The sequence below is a fragment of the Monodelphis domestica genome, chromosome 7, assembly GCF_027887165.1.
Source record: "Monodelphis domestica isolate mMonDom1 chromosome 7, mMonDom1.pri, whole genome shotgun sequence".
Classification (NCBI taxonomy): Eukaryota; Metazoa; Chordata; class Mammalia; order Didelphimorphia; family Didelphidae; genus Monodelphis; species Monodelphis domestica.
Genome location: NC_077233.1, coordinates 6,806,270 through 6,825,559, shown reverse-complemented (window position 1 = coordinate 6,825,559; position 19,290 = coordinate 6,806,270). Strand labels below are relative to the sequence as shown.

The 19,290-nt window shown below is 39.7% G+C and overlaps 1 protein-coding gene across 2 annotated transcripts in view; it reads left to right on the top strand.

Annotated features, from left to right (window-relative positions):
- The window catches only part of POU6F2 (POU class 6 homeobox 2), a 504,391-nt gene that overhangs the window by 460,650 nt on the left and 24,451 nt on the right, over positions 1 to 19,290 (top strand). For both annotated transcript variants that reach the window (XM_056804137.1, XM_056804138.1), the window contains one exon: positions 2,075 to 2,281. In XM_056804137.1, coding sequence (XP_056660115.1) covers positions 2,075 to 2,281 — 207 coding nt within the window. The remainder of the gene's footprint in view (positions 1 to 2,074; positions 2,282 to 19,290) is intronic.

Sequence of the window (19,290 nt, the reverse complement as noted above, 5' to 3'; positions counted from 1 at the left end):
AGCCCTTTGATCAAGAATGGAAGGACAGCTACTGGTGTTAACAAATGCCTCCAGACAAAAAAAATGCTGAGGTTACACAAATATTTGGGAGAGAATTATGTTTGCCGATAGATTGAAAGACAGGGAAAAGGAGCTCATTTGTAGTGTTGGCTGGGATCTCTTATCCTGAAGAACCTTGCAAAAAATGAGTTGCCAATTTGACAGCTGGAATCCCATTCTCAGAAGCACAGTTTAATAGCCTATCAGAAGTTGTTGCTGGCCATCAAACAGGTCTGTATGGCCTCAGCTACTGGAATGCCAAAAGAGGGTCTGCTAGGGACAGCTGGATATTAACAATGAATACAGTCAAGGTCTGTGGATTAGCCTGTATTTCCTTAGTGTTCCAGAATTCTCCATCCCTGTGACTTCCTTGGTTCAACCTGTCATCATGGTGACTGATGATTGTCCCATATTGTAAGGATTGAGGTGCAGGGGATAAGAAAGGGTTTGTAAGAAGGACTGGAGGAGGTGATGGGATAGGTGTACTATGAAGGGCTGGTGAGGAGAGGTACCATCTAGGCCGAGACACTATCTTTGTAATTCCCTCATATTCAACCTACAAGAGAGGTAACCCTAGGAAATGTTAGGTTAAGGATGACAAGGTCAAGTTCTCAATGACTGGATCTCTGGGGAATAAAGTTTTACTTCTTCTTAGCTTGACTGGTATTTGAAACCCCAGAAGTTCCCCTTGTCTGGCAGGCAGACAGTCACTGTTGGCTTTTGTTATTTAGCCAAGGCTAATGGCTAGCCTAGCTCACCACCCTCTTTCTTTGTACTTCAATGAATTTGAATCTGACTGTGGGTTCTATTTTTCAAAGTAGTTTAATAATTCTAGTAATAAAAGAAAAGGGGATAGGTATGTGGGAATAAGAGATCCTTGCTTCTTCTTCAGCTGAGCCAAAATGGCTCAGCTGAAGCTTATCTATCTTCTTCTTAGCTAATCACAGTCTATCCTAACAAAACAAATGGTGTGTCCTTCTTGGGAAGGTCAAGGGATGGAAGGGATCTTCAGGGGGACCCCTTGAAGTTTAAGGGATCAGACCCTTTCAGCAGCAGCTGTTTGGTTTTTCCTCTAATGGATACTCTCAAACATACAGGAATCTTCTCTTCTTCTGGGTAAGGGAAATGGAGGCAAGGCTTTTCCACAGGTTGGGATCTAGAGCTCAAGGTCCTTGCAAATCACTCAACAGAGTTCAGAGAGCAAAGATTCTTTCTTTTTAGCAGTCTCTCCCACAATCCTCTTCTCTCACCCCAACTGTCACTCATATTCCAAACGACTGCTGCTCAATCTCAGTGGGCAGAAATACAAAAGCTTGATTCTCAGTTTTTCCTTTCCACAATATCCATATGGAGGTCACTTAAATTTCATTCTGTTGGTAAATCTTATGGATAGGGAACAGTGTGAATACCATATTGTTGTGGGACTTTGGGGAAATGAATTATTGGTCCATTCAAGACCTGTGATTTCATCACATAAAAGAACATCCAATGCAGAGTTTGGACTAGTGATTGGAATGAAAGATTTGGGGAAAGTCAGTGAGAGGAAACAAAGAGTTTCTATATTATTTTTAAGTCCTGCCTTCTGTCTTAGAATCAATACCAAGTATCAATTCCAAAGCAGAATGATAAGGGCAGTTGGGTTAAAGTGACTTACCTAGGGTCACATAGCTAAAAGAGACCAGACTTGAGCCGACCTTCTGCCTTTAGGCCTGGGTGCCTATCCACTGAGCCACTTAGCTGCCATTAGCCTCTTTATTATTATATTCTTTTATAAAGTCCCCTTACCCAGAAACCAGTGATCTTTCCTATCTACCACATCCTCAATGTCTCTGAGCCTCAGCTTCTTACTATGTAAATTGAAGATGACAATTGTTGTGAGGATAAAATGGGATAATATATGTGAAAGACTTTGCAAACCTTAAACTCAAAGAAATGTGTACCCTTGTTGTATTCATGCTGTGGTTATAATCTTAAGATACAGTCAGAGACCACCTATCATATGTACTTCTCACCCTTCCTCTCTTGTTCCTTGCAGATTATTGGAACCATTCCACTGATGCCTAATCCAGTGCCATCCAGCCAAGCTGCCGGAGGAGCACAGGGCCTCCAGGTGCAGCCAATTACCCCCCAGCTATTGACGAATGCCCAGGGTCAGATCATTGCCACAGTCATTGGGAATCAAATCCTGCCTGTGATCAACACCCAGGGAATCACTCTCTCCCCAATAAAACCAGGCCAACAGGTAAATAACCCTTTAATCAAATGGTGAATGATTCTGCACCTTCTGAATATAAAGACACCTTGGGACTGATGTGGGCTGTCTTTCCTTTACTTTTATTTGGTTTTCCAGAAATTAAAGGCATTCTTAAATTAGAAAACATTTATTAATCCCACTGCCTATCATTTGAAAAACCAAGTCACTTTATTTTCTCCTCTTGTTGAAGACAAGTGTGTGTTCACATGGTTAAGGTATGTGTGAGAAAGAGATAGACAGAAGGAGAAAGATGGCAAGAGACTGAGGGAAGGAGAGAGGTGGGGAGGGAAAGAAAGGAGAAAAAGAAGAAAGAGAGACAGAAAGATTCTATGAGCTAGAAATATGAATTTTATAAGATAGCAATAGGGATAATGGCTTAGACCTAATGGATTCAATATCCAAGAATAAGAAGTAATGGTACCTTTCCTTCTCTCCATGGTCAGACCATATGTTGAATCCTATATTCAATTCTGGGGGTCACAGTTTAGAAAGGACATGTAGAAGCTTGACAGTGTCCAAAGAAAGGTAGCCAGGTTCTGAGTGCTTTGAGTTTATGTCATATTAGGATCAGTTGAAGGAACTGGTGATATTTAGTCTGAAGAACAGAAGACTCCATGGTCAAGGAAGGACCATAGTCTTTATATCCTCAAGTGTCTGTAGGGTAATCACATGAAAGATAAATTTGTTTTGTTCTTGGCCTTGGGAGACAAGAAACAATGGGAGATGAAGTAGAGGTTAGAGGATGATCACAGAAGATCAATGTCAATAAAAGCTTCCTGACAATTAGAATGGTCTAAAAACAAAGTGGGCTTCCTTGGAAAGTAATGGCTCCCAATCTTAGAAGGTCTTCAAGCAAAAATGACATAGCCTCTTATCATGTGTATTGTGGGCAACTAGATAGCATAGTGGACTTGGATTCAAGAAGATCTGTGTTCAAATTCAGCCACAGACACTGATTTAGCTAGGTAATGCTAAGTAAATCCTTTGACCTCTCTTAGCCCCAGTTATCCTCATCTGTAAAATTGGAGAAATAATAGCAATAACCCAACAGAGTCACTGAAATTATTAAGTGATATGTATTTAAAACACTATAGAATTGTTGGCTTAGCTAGTATTAGAAGGGATTCTTATTCAAGTTCAAGTTGGACTAGATGGCCAATGAGAGCCCCTCTGATATTTGGCATCATCAAAGTGATTTTTCACAACACTTAATTTGGAAGATTTTTTTTCTTTTTATCCCTTTTACAAAAGGGGTAGGAGGAAAATCAAGGTCAACTGCTTATCTGTCATCTCCAAAGGAAGGGAGAGAGAGTGAGGACTGGGAGAGAAAAGCTCATCCTAATTCAAGATTGGCTGGTTGCTCCTTCCTAAAGAATCACTTTTTAAAATAAAGAATGAAAATATTTTTTTAAATCAGTTCAGGAAAATGAGCCATCTTATCAACTAAATCCATCATTAATGAGGTGTCCTGCTCCTATAATCCCCAACTTCTGCAAAGAAGAGAGAGGTATATCTCATTTCTCTTCTTTGGAGACTAGCTTCATTCTTATTTTCCTGCATTCAATTTAAATTGTGTTATCATTGTTTTCATTTACATTGTTGAACGCATTGTATATATTGTTTTCCTAGTTCTGCTTCACATCAATTCATATATCTTTTCATTTTTCTCTGTAGTTGTCTTAGCTTTCATTTCTTGCAATATTATATTCATGTATCACAACTTATTTAGCCATTCCTTAAGTACTAGGCATATACTTTGTTTTTATATTTTTATTACCCCCAAAAAACACAACTAAAATATTGTTTAGTATAGAAGCAACCTTTCTCTTTTCATTGACCTCCTGGAAGCAAGGGGGACCTCTGGGTCAATGCATATAAGTCGCTCATTTTAGTTACTTTCTCAGCATAATTTCAAATTGCTTTCCAGAATGATTGGATCAAGTCAGATGCCCACTAATAGGATCTTAGTCTGTCTATCCTTTTACACCCCCTATTGTATTCATTAGCACCTCCTTTATTGTCTTTACCCATTTGTTAGATGTGAGATTAAAGCCAAGTTTTTACTGATTTTAATTTCTTGTTATTAGTGACTTGGAACAATCACTCATATTCTCCCTAATAATTTTAGGGTCTTCCTTTGAGAATTGTATGCGAAAAATCTTTGATCAAGTATCTACTGGGGAGGTTTTTTATAGTCAAGGAGTCCATCCTTGAACCCGAGCTTGGCATAGTGGATAAAGTGGACTTAAGTCAAGAAGATCTATGTTTGAATCCTGTCTCAGGCACTTATTACCTATATGACTGACCCTTGGCAACTTACTCCATCCTTCTCAGCTTCAGGTTCGTCAGCCATAAGTGATCACAATAATAGCACCTACCTTATAGGGTCGTGTATGAACTACTTTGCAAACCTTAGAAGAGTTATGGAAGCTCTGTATATATTAGCTAGTATTATCTCATTATCATCACCACTATCAGCTGGTTGCTACCTAAGCCCTACATCCTTGTCCTGTCCTTGGCTCCATCCTATGCTTCCCAGCTTCTATAATTCACAGATTCTGGCTGCTATGGTTTCATTGCCATAACAATTTTGAATGTATTTTTTGTTCCCAATGCTTAGTGTAGTGCCTGGTACACAGTAGGTGCTTAATTAGTGCTTGCTGATGGATTGTTTCTGTTAGGTAGGATGATGACTTTCAGATTTCTTCATAGGACTGAAGGTTATAGCAACATCTCCAAAAAATCCATGTGAGTTCATCTGTGTAACTACTTCCTCCACCAGTGCAGATCATCACTCTTTCATGCCTCAGCAGAAAGTCTTCATTAGCTGTTGCAACCAAAAAAAATCACTCCCTGATGGCTAAGTTTGAACTAAGTGGCCATCCCACAAAGCTAAGCTGTACCACACAATGCCAAGAACATGAATTCTTTCAACCATGCCTATGATCAAAGCCTTTCCAACATGCTAAGACCAATCAGATGGGTTTTTTTAATACAATGGCAGAGGCAGGTAGGTGGTACAATGGATTGAGAGTCAGGCCTAAAGACAGGAGGTCCTGGGTTCAAATATGACCTCAGACACTTCTTAGCTGTAAGATTCTGGACAAGTCACTTAAACCCCATTGCCTAGCCTTTGTCATTCTCCTGCTTTGGAACCAATACACAGTATTCTAAGTTGGAAGGAAAGGGTTTAAAAAATACAATGGTGGGACCTCTAGAGAATTAGAGAAAAATAGAGTTGGAAGGAGAACATCTTCTAAGCCAGCCCATACCTGCCTGAGAATCCTTGCTAAGGTATCCCCCATCAATGGGTCATACAGTCCCTTAGGAATGAGAAAGATGTCACTTTCTCCCAAGTCAATCTATCCCATTTCTGATAATTCTAATTTTTGAATTTCATCCTATCCCAAAAGCCTCAATCTGCCTCTTCCTGCCTTCACCCATTACTGCTAGTTCTGCTTTCTGAGGCCAAACAGAACAAATCCATTCCCTCTTCCATCGCAGCCCTTCAAATACTGAGGACAGACCTTATGAGTCTTCTGTTCTGCAGACTAAGTGGTTCTTTCCAACAATCTTCCCATAGCATAGTCTGCAATCCACTCACCATCTGTAACACTCCCCAACCCAGATTCTTTCCAATTTGTCAGTGCCCTTCCTGAAATGTGAGGCCAAGAACTAAAGACAAAGCCACAGAGATATTCTTACCAGAGGAGAAGACAAGTAGATTATCCTTTATTCTGGACCATGACTACTTTAATGACATCTAAGCACATTCATTTTTGGCTGGCTTATTAATCATTTCTTAATTCATAGTGTAGTCCACTAAAATCTCACAATCTTTCTCAGATCAACTGTTGTCTAGTTATGACTCCTCTATCTTATATTTATGGTGGTGATTTTGAACCTTTACATTAATTTCTCTTAAATTTCCCCTTATTGTAGTTAATCTATCAGTCTAGTCCATCAAGATACTCTGAAATCCACATTCAAATATCCACTGGGTTAGCTATTCTTCCCACCTTTGTGTCAACTGTAAATTGGATAAGTGTACCACCTTTACGTCTATCTAAATAATTTATGGCAATGACCAATAGCAAAGGGCCAAAGACAACTTCATTAGATTCATCTCTCCAAGTTAACCTTGAGCTATTAAGGATGATTTTTTCAATCCAGACATTAGATCAGTTCCAAATCTACCAACCTCTACTAGCTCACACTTATCTCTCCATCTTATCCACAATGATGGGCTGAAAGACTTTGTCACATACTATGCTGAAATTTAAGTTACCTGTCTCTATGGCATTCTCCTGAACTACTAGTCTAGTTACCTGGTTGAAAAGAAAATGAGATTGGACAAGCATGACCTGTTCTTGATGAGGCTCTGCTCCTTTTCTAGGTGTCCACACATAATCTCTCATAACAAGTTCAATGATTCAAGGTTCTAGTCTCCTCCAATTTAAAAAGCAATGAGGGCATTGGCATTTCTCCAGTCCTCCAGTTCTCTGTTCTCCATAGTCTTTCAAAGACCAATAAAAGTGACTAAGTATTCCTATGAAATTTTAGTAATCACTTTTGTAATTTGTAAGGGATGATGACATGAACTCATTAAGGACATCTAGATCCCCTCATCATATATTTCTAGTACTGAGTTTTAAAGCATTAGTAGGCATTTTGTTATGTATGTTCCAGTCCAAAGATCAAGGAAGATGAAAGCAAGGTGAGAGTGGAGAGTTTCTGCCTTTTCTGTCCCCCGTTATCATCATCCTTCTTACTTTAAACAGAGTGTGTATCCACTTCTTACTCCTTATATTTGTTCCCAATATTTCTAAAATTTTTTATTTTAAATAAATATTTTGTTGACCTTAGCATCAACATTCTTAGATCATTCAAAGCTTTTGTTCTCAGCCATGCTCTTGCTGACTTTTTAAAATCTACTTTGATCAGTGTTTTCTCTTTGGATAAGTAATAGGTTCATTGCTCTAGAACAGAAAGGACCCTTAGAGGCCCTTAAGTCCAACCCCCTCATTTTACAGGGGAGGAAACTGAGGACCAGAGAAGTTGATAATAGATCCAAGATTCTAACTTCCATTTTGTAACTCAAAATCCAGTGCTTTCCCCATGCAATATATACCCTTTGTCTTCCTGACTTGAACTATTTATTTTTCTTCAGAATTCAGAATCTTGTGCTTAAGCATCTTCCATCACTTGTGATTGACTTCTGTAAAATTTTAGGTGATGAGATTCCTCCAAATTGTCCTCATAACTTTCTGAAATCTGATCTCTCCATAGGTATGGGGCACATCAAATGCTCTTGGTGGGCATCAGAGAGCCTGGGTCCTTTACTAGTTACTCTAACTATTGAAGGACCTTAGGTCACTATTCCAAGCCACAGTAAAGTAAAAGGAGGAGGAACTGAATGACATATATATGTATATACACTATGTGTATATACATATATATGTATGTATATATACACACACACAAGCCTGCCCCTAATTCTCCAAATGTGTGGTTTCCTCTCTCTGTGAACCAAAGAAGTTTTTGTTCTCATATTTTATGAAATATTTTATTGTTGGAAGCAGCCTGCTTTGAAATCAAACATTTGCCATAAATCTTAGAGAGAAATAAATTGTCCAACGTTTCTGCCATACAGTAGAAATCCTTATTTCTTTCATGGCTGTCTGTCCCATATTTCTTCATGTAAAGAGTTATATTTAAAGAAAAAGTTTGAAGACTGATATCCCCCAGCCTACCAGTGGTTTGGAGCTCTGTGCCTCCTCCTGCCTCTGAAGACTTTATGGCCCATGATCTCCTCTGAGTCACAGCCTTTATATCTTGGCTTCAGACTTGCTCATCTCCTGCCGATTTCCTCGACTTGTTAACTTTACTACCTGTTTCAAGGCGTTTCAAATAGATCTGAGCTAGACTTTAAAAAGTTAACACCAGGAAATAAAGGAGCTCATTTATTTCCACTGCTTTCCATGGAAAGGTAGCTTGGGGTGGCAGAAAGAGTCTTGTGCTAGGAATCAGAAGGCTTGTATATGAGTTCCATCTCTGACACTTAAGAGCTTTGTGATGCTGGTCAGGTCACAGAACCTCTATTTTTCTCATCTATAAAACGGGGATAATGCTCAGATCACCACCTATGCCACTGAGTTACTGTAAAGAAAATACTTGGGGAATCATTATTTTTAATCCTTATCTTCTATCTTAGAATCCATACTATGTTTTGATTCTAAGACAGAAGAGTGGTAAAGGCTAGGCAATGGGGGTTAAGTGACTTGCCCAGGGTCACACAGGTAAGAAGTATCTGAGGTTAGATTTGAACCCAGGACCTCCTGTCTCTGGGTCTGACTCTGTATCCACTGAGCCACTCAGCTGACCCTTATGGAATCTTAAAGTACATCTATATGTGTAATTATTCAGTCTGGCTGGCTGTATCCCAAACCTAGCACAGCCTATGGATGTAGGAGTAGATGCTTAGTAAATATCTGGTTGATCAGCTCGTTGATTGATTGAACTTCCCTTCCTTGTTTATGTATCCCACATATACATAATTCAGCCTGTCTGAATGGAGCTCCTTGGACGGGAATTTGTTTGACTTTCTCTTTGTATCCCGGAAGCACTGAGCCCAGGCCGTCTGTGTGAGAGCTTAATAAGTGCTGAGGCGTTAGTCGTTGCTGAATTCATGAAGCAAATATCCCCCGTCTGGGCCAGACGATGCGCCTGCCGTCCAGGGGCTCACGGTGCTCAGAGGCTCCTTAGCAGAGGTTTGGTGCAGATGTGGCTGCTTTACAGCCGCAGCAGTTCTTCTTAAACCCTTGTTGGCTTACCTGGAGGAGATTCGGGGCATCTCAGAGCAGACTGGCCAAGCGAGTACAAGTCACTGTCGTAACAAGGTGTGCTGGGCGCCGCCGGAGGCGAAAATGGCCGTGATCTGCAGGAGCTGCTCCCTTTCTACTGGAGGGAAGCCACACAGACACTGGGTAGTGCGTCCCCGAGACTCCCCTGAGCTGTGCTTGTAGTCAGTGTTGGGGGTCCCAGACGCAAACGCTTCTCCGGGGTGCTGGGACCCTGGACAGCTGCACCCCTAAAACAGTAGCTTAGGAGCCCCTCCTGGAGGGCTTCTACGTAACAGTCAGCCAACAAAGGCATTCACAGGACAAAGAATTGGCACAAAGCATTTCCCCACCCCAGTCCATGAGGAAAAGGAGCCGGAACCAAGAGTGCCATGATGATGAGGCACCCCCAAAGGGAACACGGGAAGCCAAAGCAACTTCCTCCTCAGGCCAGCAGAGCCTTGATGTCCCCGGTGTCCTTCAGGCTCCCCTCTGTGCTCCTCTGCGGCTGGCTCAGCCCCCCACCTCACCCCACCCCCCCACCCCCCACCCCCGTTAGAGAGGCCACTTCTGCCTCCAATCCACCATCTGCACCCTTGTTCGCTCCGAGGCTGCTGCCTCCCCAAGTGACTCATTCTGTGTCTCTGTCTGTCTGGGGAGCACACATGCATGTCGACCCCACGGCTAGCTCTTCCCTGAACTCTCCTAAACTAGACCTGCTGTTGGCCGCCACCCTTGACGAGGAAGGGAGAGATCAGCCGGGCTCCACAGCGCTGCTCTGCATCTGAGTGGTCTGCACCTCTCGTCCCGGTGACTTGTTCTAGACTTGGCAGGCTTAAGAATGCAAAAGGTTCCAGAGGTGGAGCCTTCTCGATGCCATCGATGCAAACGTTCCCATTTTTAAAGGGATCACCAGGCATCGCAGCATCTGACAGCATTTGTTACACTGGCGGAACATGGCGGTCTATTGCGGGCCCTTTATTTTCAGTGCCATCAATGAAAGGGTGGAAGGACTCAACTGTCCAATGACTGGCCCTTTCCCTTTCGTCCAATCACCCCCAAAACGCAGAAGAGCCGATGCAAAGAAACTAAGAGAAAGAGAGCACTCGTTGCTGGGAGGAGGGGGCTCAGGACTCATGGATGAGGCAGCACCCAGCTGAGTCTTAGAGAAAAAAGATGAGGATGCTGAAAGGTGGAGATGGGGGGGGGGGGGGCTCCCAGCAGGGTAGGGAGCTTCTGTGCAGGAAGGTGAAGGAGGCCATGCCAAGCCCAGGGAAGAACTGGCCACCCAGCCTGGCTGCAATGTAGAATGCATGCAGTCAGATAGAGATGAAACTGAAAGAAGGGAGATCAGTTCCCAGAGGACATCTGGAGGGAAAGCAGAAGAAGGGTGAAAGGTGGGAGCTGCCACACCGATAATGTAGCATCAACTAGAGATCAAATGAGATAAATATATGTAAAGTGCTGGACAAACTTTCAAGCCCTGTAGAAATTTGAGCTGCTGCCGTTAAGCCAGGAAAAGGACCAATAATCCTCTGTAATTTTATCTGATATTGCCCAAGGCAGCACTGCAATCTCAATCAATAATATTGTTGGAAAAAGAAATCTCTCACTCTCGGACATGCTATTTAATCGCAAGTTGTGTTTAACATAGAAAATAGTGAAATAAAGCCAAATTTTAAGTGAGTCGTGACTCCTTGAGATCGTCTGCTTCTGGCCATGAGGGCAGAGTGGTAGAACAGGGCAGGCTATGCAGAGAATCAGAGAATCACCGTTATAAGATTTCCTATAAAGATGGAGTGAAAGATGAATGCATGAATGAAAAGCACTCACTAGGCACTCACTGGGGCAATGAAGAGAACCTGACCAGAGTCAAGAAGACCACAGTTCAAAACCAGCCTCAGATACTTACTGGCTATGTGACTTTGGGCAAGTCACTTAACCTCTGGCAGCCTGTTTACTCATCTATAAAATGTAATTGGGCAGCTAGATGGTGCAGTGGGTACAGTGTCAGGCCTAGAGCCAGGAAGACTCATCTTCCTAAATTCAAATCTGGCCTTAGACACTTACTAGCTGTGTGACCCTGAGCAAGTCACTTCTGTGATTCAGTTTTCTCATGTGTGAAATGAGCTGAAAAAGGAAATGGCAAATGACTCCGTCATCTTTGCCAAGAAAACCCCAAATGGGGTTACAAGGAGTCAGATAGGACTGAAACATCTAAACAAGAAAAATGGGAATAATAATAACACTGACTGCAAGGCTTGTTATGAGGATAAAATGAGATAACATTTGTAAATCTCTTGGCAAACATTAAAGTGCTGTATAAATGTTAGCTATTATTATTACTATGGGCCCTTTTTGCTTTGTAAACTGCAAAGCATTATATAATGCAGCCATTGAAAAAAAGAAATAGAACCTCTATCTTTTTCCAGGATCTATGGAAAGGGCAGAAGTTGTGCTAGGCACAAGAGGTGAAAAAAACAAACATGAGACTCTTCTCACCCTCAGAGAACTTCCATTCTAATAGGAAGAGGAAATGACATCCAGAAGAGTCAGTCAGTGAGCATTTGATAAACACTCGATGCCAGCCAGTGTGCCTACTGCTGGGGACTGGTGGCCAGAGAAGGGGTTTTGTTTTGGGGAGCCGCAGGGATGGTTAGTGGAGCCACACTGGAGTTGATTGGCGGATCCTTCCCAGGAGCAATGGCAAGATTGAATTGACTTCAATTCCAGAAGTGGACGTGAAATTCTTGACAAGTGGCCAATGAGTGGACAAAGAGCTGGGCGCACTGAAACATCTCAGCATTGCTACCTTCATGATAAATGAAGGCGGAAAACAAAAGGCAGCAGCAGTTCCATGAAAGGATAGCTCATAGACCCTCCTTAGGGAGACAAAGAAAGGAGCAGCTGAGTTGGTTTCACTCTCTCTCCAAAGGCACAGGAAACATCATGAGGTGGGACACTTGGTCATCTTTCCTGGTTTGAAATACCTTGAAGATAATTGAGCTTATGTGCCAACATCTGTTAACAGAAGAAAATGAAGCAGTGAAAGATTCTATGAAGAATTTATGACACTCTCCCCCCTAAAAAAAAATCAATGTCAGCAATTCATACTGGATGACATATTGGATGCAATATTTTAAAGCATTGATTATAATTTGGTGATCATTACCACCAAAAAAGAACAGAATAATAGCAAATATCTGATACATATTGCTTTAAGGTTTGCAAAGTGCTTTGATATATTATCTAACTTGATTCTAAAATAGGCATCGGGCAACAAAAAAAGTTGGAAAATATGTCAGGATGAAGAAATTATTCAAATACTTGCAAACTGTACAGAAGCCCCACACACATATATGTGTGGAATTAAGAGCCATTAGACTTTACTACTTTATAATGTCATAAATAAAATTAATACTATTTCAATAATAGTCATTAGCATTAATAGTCACATAGCATTTTTTGCAGGAATGTGCTAGAATCAGCTTGTCATGGCTCTCAAGGGCTAATTGTTTAATTTTCACCATGAGCAATTACACAGCAGAAATTGACAAACACTACAAATCAGAGCTTGAGTTATTGTTTTCTTGATTGTCTAGTCCAGTGGTGGTGAACCTTTTAGGGACCAAGGGCCCAAACTACAACCCTTACACCACATTGAGCCCCCCTGCCTTACCCCAGACAGGGGAAGGAGAAAACACTCCCATTGGGCTGCTGGGCAAAGGGGTGGGTCATATGAGAAATGTCCTCAGGAGTGCCTGGAGATGGGGAGGGGAGCAGCCCCCTCTGACACACATGCTATAGGTTTACCAACATAGGTCTAGACTCAAGAAAGCAATGCAGAAATTGTTAAGATGCAATTGAAACTTAAAAGTATATCATGAATTTTTAGAGAGTTTCTTATTTAACATTTACCCATTTTCCGCCACCATCCTGGCTTTAAGATTTGCAAAGTGTTTTGTAGATATTATCTCATTTTAGCCTCATAAGAATTCTGGGAAGTAGGTGTTGCTACTATCCCAGTTTTACAGATAAAGAGATGAGGCAGACAGAGATTATACAATTTGCTTAGGGTCACATAGCTAGAAAGTATCAGGGACAAGACTCTGAGGCACTCCTGATTCTAGGTCCAGAGCTCTATACATTGTGCCACCTAAGTACTTGTTTCCAATGAGGAGTTATTTCTGAATCATCTGTCTGTGTACAGTCAAATCACAAGTCTGTTAAAATAAATATCAAAATCAATACCCAATTAGAAGGAATAATATTTTTGAATATTGATTTAAAAAGCATCTAAAAGGGTGGGTAGAGGGGAGGGAGGGAAATAAAGTGAGTATTGTAACAAATAAAATAAAATAAAAAATAAAAAGCATCTAAAGTCAGATTTAATAATACAATTCAGTGAGTCAGTCACCAAGAATTTATTAAGCACCTACTATGTCCCAGGGAAACTACTGGTGGATAAAAATACAAAATGAATAAGGAACAAATGTAGAAAAGTCACCTTTTCCTATACTTCCTACTCTTTCAAAATTTTCTCCAGTGTAAAGAAGTCACCACAACAAGGATGTCAAAATAGCCTAGAAACTCCTTCATTCAGCAAACAGTTGATCTCCTTGCCAAACAAAGAGATATAAAAGCCAAGGACAACATTGATTTAGAATATAAACCCATATAAAAAAAAACTTTTAGGGGAAGGATTGAGGACGATTGAGAGGATCACTCATAAAATAATGAGAAACAGTAAAGGGGAAAATTAGTTTATAGATGACTTGGTGAGAGACTCAATTAAGCCAGATGATCCAAAGAGTATTTGAGGGCAAAATTGGAAGGCAGACAACAATCAAGCCTAAATGAATAAACAACATATGAATGAATAACATTTGTAAAGATTTCTCTAACAATTTTCTCCACCAAATGCCAATAGAACTATATTTGGATTTTTATCTAGCAATTGACAGTTTGCTACATTGTAAAGCAGAAATGACTCCAAAGGAAACAATGAGAGGAGGAATAGCTGTACCAACCCAAACAAAGAGAAGGTCTATGCTAGAGGCCACATCATTTTTATAGCATTGAAGGATCAATTCCCAAAGTATCTAAAAAGAAGAGAAAATATTGACTGAATGAAAATATTCATAAACATAAATACTATCCCCAATGAGAGATCAAGAGAATGTGAATAACTACTGATCCGGGTGCCTTCTTTCTCATCATAAGATCTTTGAGGGAATAATTTGTACACATGTTGAGGATAAACTTGATAAGAATGTGAGAGAAGACTAGTAAGGATTTTTCCAAGTTTCTCTAATAGACCAAAGGTTTACAGTCATACTTGTTAAAAGGTGCAGAATATATGGACCCCCGCTGTGCTGATTAGTTCACTATTAAAGAAAAGCAGATGATTCAGTCAAGCAAAATGTTACTATAAAAGCCACCTTTCAACAAGATGTCCCCTGTTCGTATGGTACAATTACACAATGAGGAGATTTTGCCTGATGATTCTCTGATTGTTCCCATCCAATGATGAGACATAAAGCCAGAAGGCACATTCACCAAATGTTTATTCTGCCATGGTATTTGCTTAGTGCCGTTAGGAAAGGGGGAGTTCCAAAGATGGTGAAGTCCTAGAGAGGTTCCTGTTAGTGGATGGTGCTGTGAGAATTACATTGTCTTATATTGCAAAACCTTCTAAAAGGGGCCCAAAATCACTAGAGTTCAACTTAACTAGACACATAGCAAAATTCATATGGTTAAGGGATGTCTATTGTCCAGACTATAATATGCACCTGGGTGATTAATGCATCGCTCTAGTCCTTGGGTACAGATATTTTGGATAGACACTACAGAGAGGAAATTCACTGATTCTGAAACTGGATAGGTAGAAGTAAAAGGACTGTATTGTGCTTAGGAAAATCCTGCAGTGACACCATGCCTCTCCTTCAACCTGTCAGTGAGTTAAGGGGATATCTCCCCCAAGAATGTGAAGACTTTCCCTTGGTGGAAAGGGTTAATGAGAACAACTTGTTCCAATGACCATGAAGGCAGTTGAGGCAGGTGCTGTGGAATGCTAAGAGCTTGGTCAGACACTAAATTTGCCACCATCATCCATTGCATCCCAGGCCATCACTAGACATCCTGTCTTTTGTATTGCCACTGGATTTCAATGACTCTGGAAGAGATTGAGGCTTCTGACTTTGTGCAAATCTGCCTCATCTAAATCCAATTCATGAGCAAGTCAACACCCCATGGTGTCATTGGTCCTCTCTGAAACTGAAGGATGAATAACAATAGCCTCTCTCTCTCTCAGACCTGTATCATATGCATTAAGAGGCTAGAACACAGAAGCAATAATGAATCGCGTTCATGAACCATCATAAAAATATCATCAAAGAGATATGAAACAGGGGAAGCAAGATGACTCCAGAGCTCGAGAGCTGGGAGTGGAAACAGGAGGTTATGGTGTCCAAATCTGGCTTTAGACATTTCATATCTATGTGACCCTGGACAAGTCATTTAACCCCAATTGGTAGGCCTTATCATTCAGTATCGATTCCAAGACAAAAGGTTATGATTGAAAAAAGAGACAGACAGACAAGAGAGGGAGGGAGGGAGGGACAGAGAGAGAGTGGGAGAGAGGGGTGGGAGGAGGAGGAAAAGGAGAGATAGAGAAGGAAAGGGAGAAGGAGAGGAAGATGAGATGAGATGAGAAAAAGAGTTGGTTTAGTCATATAGCAAGACCACAGGATGGGAGCCTGGATGTTCCTTTAGAACACAGGTAATGTTAAGATATCCAAAGGAAGGTTTGCACCATACTGGGTGGTCCCCTTCCAAGAAGCTTGGAGAAGAACATGAGAAAAGAAATGATTAGCATAGATTATACAGGCATGGACAGGTTGTGTGCTCTGCTTTAAAATCCCAAGAATTACAGATTATTTTTTATCTCTTTGGGATACAAACCTAGTAGTGGTATTGCCGGATCAAAGGGCAAAGATTATTTTTTAAAGATATGAAGTGTTCTCTGTACTTTTCCATATTTTTAGAAAATCTTCACCCCCTTCTTAGTTCTCAAGGATAATTAGTGATGGCTACGTCCAATTGCAACAGACAATATTGATACTGTCTTATGAGCATTAAAATAGATATTTATATTTCCCTTTAATGATCAGTAAACTACAACAGTACAAATCATCATATCTTACTGACAACAGATGTTACTTAGCTGCTTGAGGAGACTCTACTTTGTAAACGGAATTATCCCAGTGTTTATTAGGAAGTGCCTATTGTGTCGAAAACTAAATAATTTTATTAGAGCAGGAGAATAAGCTCTGTGGAAGAGAAATGAAGAAAGAGAGGACTTGCAAGCCAGGTCATGCAAGTCCTCTCTCTCTTTTCATTTCTCTTCCACAGCTCTTAGCTGAAGAAAAGGTCATCCATTTTTGCTTTGTAAACTCTGGCACTTTGTAAAGTACTATATTAATAAGTCATTAAAATAAAGACATAGAAACCACCTCTTCATGTCATAGAAGTATGGAATTAGTGGGAGATGTTTCTACTTCTTTTAGATTTTTAAGTACTGTACATAAATATGGAGCTTTACTAAATAATCTACTTTTAAAAAATGTTTAACACACACATGGTATTCCATACTCTAGAGTAGGGCAGGAACTATGTTAGCCTCTACAACATTCAGAATTCGTTGTCTGCATACAATAGCAAATAGCTAAGAGACAAACAATGATTATATTTTAACATAATAATATAAAGCTTGACAGTGAAAGGATAGTGATAGCCATTTTCCAGATTCTATCTGAACTTTAGAATTACAGTTTGAATGGTAAGACATAAGAGCACATTGAATTCATTTTTTTTCCTGAACCAACATGTTAGGGTGTTAGTGGTGATAGAGTAAAATCTCTCTTCTGAGCCTTAGGAGGATAGTAAAGAATATCTAGATCAGAGCTGAAAATATAGGAATGATGGGCATGGAGCCAGGGATGGAGTTCATCTAATGAGACCTAGTAAAAATATATTTGCCCACAGTTGCAAATCTGATCATAAGGTCTTTAATACTGAAAAAGAGAAAGGAAGGAAATAGCCTATTTATATTCACCAATCTAGACACCATAGAAAGTAGGCACAAGACAGAAAGAGCAGCAATAGTTATTCCCAATAAATCACAGATGGCAAAATCCAAGAAGGGAACTAGTAATAAAACCCATAGTCTTATACATCTATACAACAATGCCTAAAGCATGGGTTATCAAGGAAGGTGAATTAGAAATCCTAATACAAGCAAAAAGAATTGACCAATATCGTTTAAGATCATAATGCAATAAAAATAATAATTAGCAAGGTATATGGAGAGGCAAATAAAAAATTAATTGGAAATTAAATAATATGATTCTCCAAAACCAGTTAAAGAACAAATCATAGAAACAATCAATAATTTCATTGAAGAAAATGATAATGATGAGACATCCTTTCAAAATCTATGGGATGCAGCAAAAGCAGTACTCAGGGGGAAATTTATATCCTTAAAATCATAAATTAACAAATTAAGGAGGACTGAGATTAAAGAATTGGGCATGCAAATCAAAAAACTTGAAAGGGAACAAATTAAAAATCCCCAGATGAAAACTAAATTGGTGTTCCTAAAAATTAAATGAGAAATTAATAAAATCTAAGATGAAAAAACGATTGAATTAATAAATAAGAATAGAAGCTGATACTTTGAAAAAACAAATAAAATAGACAAAGTACTGGTCAATCTAATAAAAGAAAAAAAGAAAACCAAATTAACAGTATCCAAGATGAAAAGGGAGACCTCACCTCCAATGAAGAGGAAATTACAGCAATTATTAAAAACTATTTTGCCCAATTATATGGCAATAAATATGGCAATCTAGGTGATATGGATGAATATTTTCAAAAATATAAATTGCCTAGATTAACAGAACAAATAGAGTACTTAAATAACCCCATATCAGAAAAAGAAATTGAAGAAGCCATCAAAGAACTCCCTAAGAAAAAATCCCCAGGACCAGATGGATTCATTAGTGAATTCTATCAAACTTTCAAAGAACAACTAATCCCAATACTATACAAACTATTTGACATAATTTGCAAAGAGGAAGTTCTACCAAATTCCTTTTATGACACAAATATGATACTGATTCCAAAGCCAGGCAGGTCAAAAACAGAGAAAGAAAACTATAGACCAATCTCCTTAACGAATATAGATGCAACAATTTTAAATAGAATATTAGCAAAAAGACTCCAGCAAGTGATCATGAGAGTCATTCATTATGATCAGGTGAGATTTATACCAGGAATGAAAAGATGGTTTACTATTAGGAAATCCATTTACATAATTGACCATATCAACAAGCAAACCAACAAAAATCACATGATTATCTCAATAGGTGCAGAAAAAGCCTTTGACAAAATACAACACTCATTCCTATTGAAAACACTAGAAAGCATAGGAATTGTTGGGAAAAAGGAATCAGAAAAGCTGAACATTGTGGACAACATTTAGATGAGTCCCAAGGGTAAGAGAAAGAGAAAATAAGAATTAAAAACATGGACAAGTTGGGAAATAGATTACAAGTGGGGGAAAGTAGCATGATGTAATACTGATAAGAGATTTCAGTTCTTAGATCTACTGTAATTTTTGCTGCCAGCAATGGAAAAGCTGATAACACCCAGGTTTGCTTTAAGGACAATTTCATCTTTCAAAAGGTTGCAAAAGTGGTGGATCAACTGCTATTGTGAGCTTGGTGCTGACCAACCAAAAGTTAATGGTTCCTGGTGTAGAAATGAAGGGAAACTTGAGTGGAAGAGATCCAGAATAAGGAGGAAAACTGGGTATAATGTGATATACAACTGAGATTTGGGCAAGAGTACATCTCAAAGGGTTTAGAAAAGTTTTGGTAGTATCATGAAACCTAAAATCAAAGAGGAATGTTGAGCCAGAAGGTTTATATGGGAAGTTCATTTAGAAAAAAATTCTGAGGACATGAAGAGAAAGAATTCAAAGGTCAATGATACTTGGACAAAATAAAGATGAATAAGATGGGAGCGAAACAAACAAAGAATAAGTTAATCAAACTTCTAATTGCCCTCATTGAATTCAAGTCATCAAGCCCCTAC